The 1,656-nt window shown below is 35.3% G+C and overlaps 1 protein-coding gene across 1 annotated transcript in view; it reads left to right on the top strand.

Annotated features, from left to right (window-relative positions):
- The first annotated feature begins 141 nt into the window (after positions 1 to 141).
- Positions 142 to 1,656, top strand: part of BRCA2 (breast cancer 2, early onset) — a 37,487-nt gene continuing 35,972 nt past the window's right edge. Inside the window, 2 exon segments of the mRNA XM_010084547.1 lie at positions 142 to 208; positions 987 to 1,235. Of these exon segments, the coding sequence (XP_010082849.1) occupies positions 142 to 208; positions 987 to 1,235 (316 nt within the window).

Genomic DNA, 1,656 nt, shown 5'->3' with positions numbered 1-1,656 from the left:
GGTTACAACACATCTACCCTCCTAACAGTAAGCAGGGTTAAGAGTTGCAGCCCCACAATGTTACACTAGCACTGTATGAGTGTTTTCATATTTCTTCTCAGGTTTTTCAACAACTTTTCCAGTAATGTTATGGATCAGAAAATGGCTTACAAACCTGTGGAAAGACCAACTTTCTTTGAAGTATTTAAGGCACACTGCAGTGAATCAGGTACAGCTTGTGTACAATAAATAACTTTTATTAGGGTTGCTTTCTGGACATTGCTATTTTATACACATCTGCTGTACCCTGTATATTCCATATAAAAGTGTTATGCAACTTGTTTGCAGCTCTGCTTGCTCCAAATCTGTATTCATGACTATCCACCGTTTTTAAAAAAATATGTGTTTAAATTTTATTTGTAGCCTTTTTTCATAATGTGCGCTTGGTTATTTTTTTGTACTTGTCTTTTACCTATGGCGTCTTTATGTACCCACATGCAGGCCAGGTTTACTCTTTTGCCAAATGTACCTGTAGTCGTATAATTTATTAATGTTGGAAGGAACTTGTTTAACTTGTCAGTCTGAGTAAAATAAGAGACAAAAAAAGACAGATCTATGCTTTTAATTTTAAACAAACTGGATATTTATCTGCTCTTTAATTAGTTTTGTTAACGTTCTGAGAATTTGGGCAGGCGTTCTTTTCTACTTCGTGGGTATTAGAGTTCAAAGCTATCTAGAAACAAAATAAACAGAAGTATGACAATGGAAGGAGCAATGTGCTTGCTGCTAGCATTTAAATACCTAACGTGTTTTCCCATCCTGCGTGGAGCATTAACTTTGTGTTAATTTACAGTCTTCTCTTACTTGTATACAGAATGAAGATTTCTATTTTATGTCCTGGTTTAATAACATGTTAATTCATACTTGTTATGTGTTATTTGCATGCCATTTGGCAGGTTTCTTTCGTTATTTTAAATGTGTTATTTCTGTCTGTTTTTTCTTCATAGACTTGGGGCCTATCAGTCTTAACTGGTTTGACGAACTCAGTGCAGAAGCACCCTCATATGAGCCTAAATTATTGGGAGAACTCGATGGTCCCACTACCTGGCTTGATCAGACGTCTTTTAAAACTCCAAGGACAAAACCCTCCACATACAGTCAGCTGGCATCAACTCCGCTGATTTTTAAAGAAGAAAATATGATATTGCCACCTTATTCTCCTGGAAAAGAACCGTATCAGAAGAAAATAGAAGCAAGTGAGTAAATTTTTTTTTTTAAGGTGATACTTAAAGGCTGCTTGTGCCCTCCAGGAGCAAGAGGCTTTTTTTTTTTTTAAACTTTTTGTTGTAGTAGCGGATAGTTATTAATTTAATAGATAATGCTACTGCAGAAATTGTATGAGTAAAAAGGTTATCTTAGTAGGCTTCTGAAGGTTACCTGTAAAAATGCTGAGTTAATCTTGCTAATGAATTCAGCCTTGCAATAAACTGGTAATGTACATGCAGAGTTCCCTGGAGAAAAGATGTTGTGGTTGTAATACTCTAACAACTGTTAATATAAGGAGATCCGAGTCTATTAGTGTAACCTGGTGACTGAGAATCAGAGTGAATTTTTTTAGCAGTCTGTTGTTTGGTTGTTTTTTTTCAAAATCTCTGAAAATCTTTTCGAGAGAGAATA

This window comes from Pterocles gutturalis, unplaced genomic scaffold, assembly GCF_000699245.1.
Source record: "Pterocles gutturalis isolate BGI_N339 unplaced genomic scaffold, ASM69924v1 scaffold36456, whole genome shotgun sequence".
Lineage (NCBI taxonomy): Eukaryota > Metazoa > Chordata > Aves > Pterocliformes > Pteroclidae > Pterocles > Pterocles gutturalis.
Note: the sequence above shows the minus strand (reverse complement) of the source record. Positions and strands in the feature narration are given on the sequence as shown.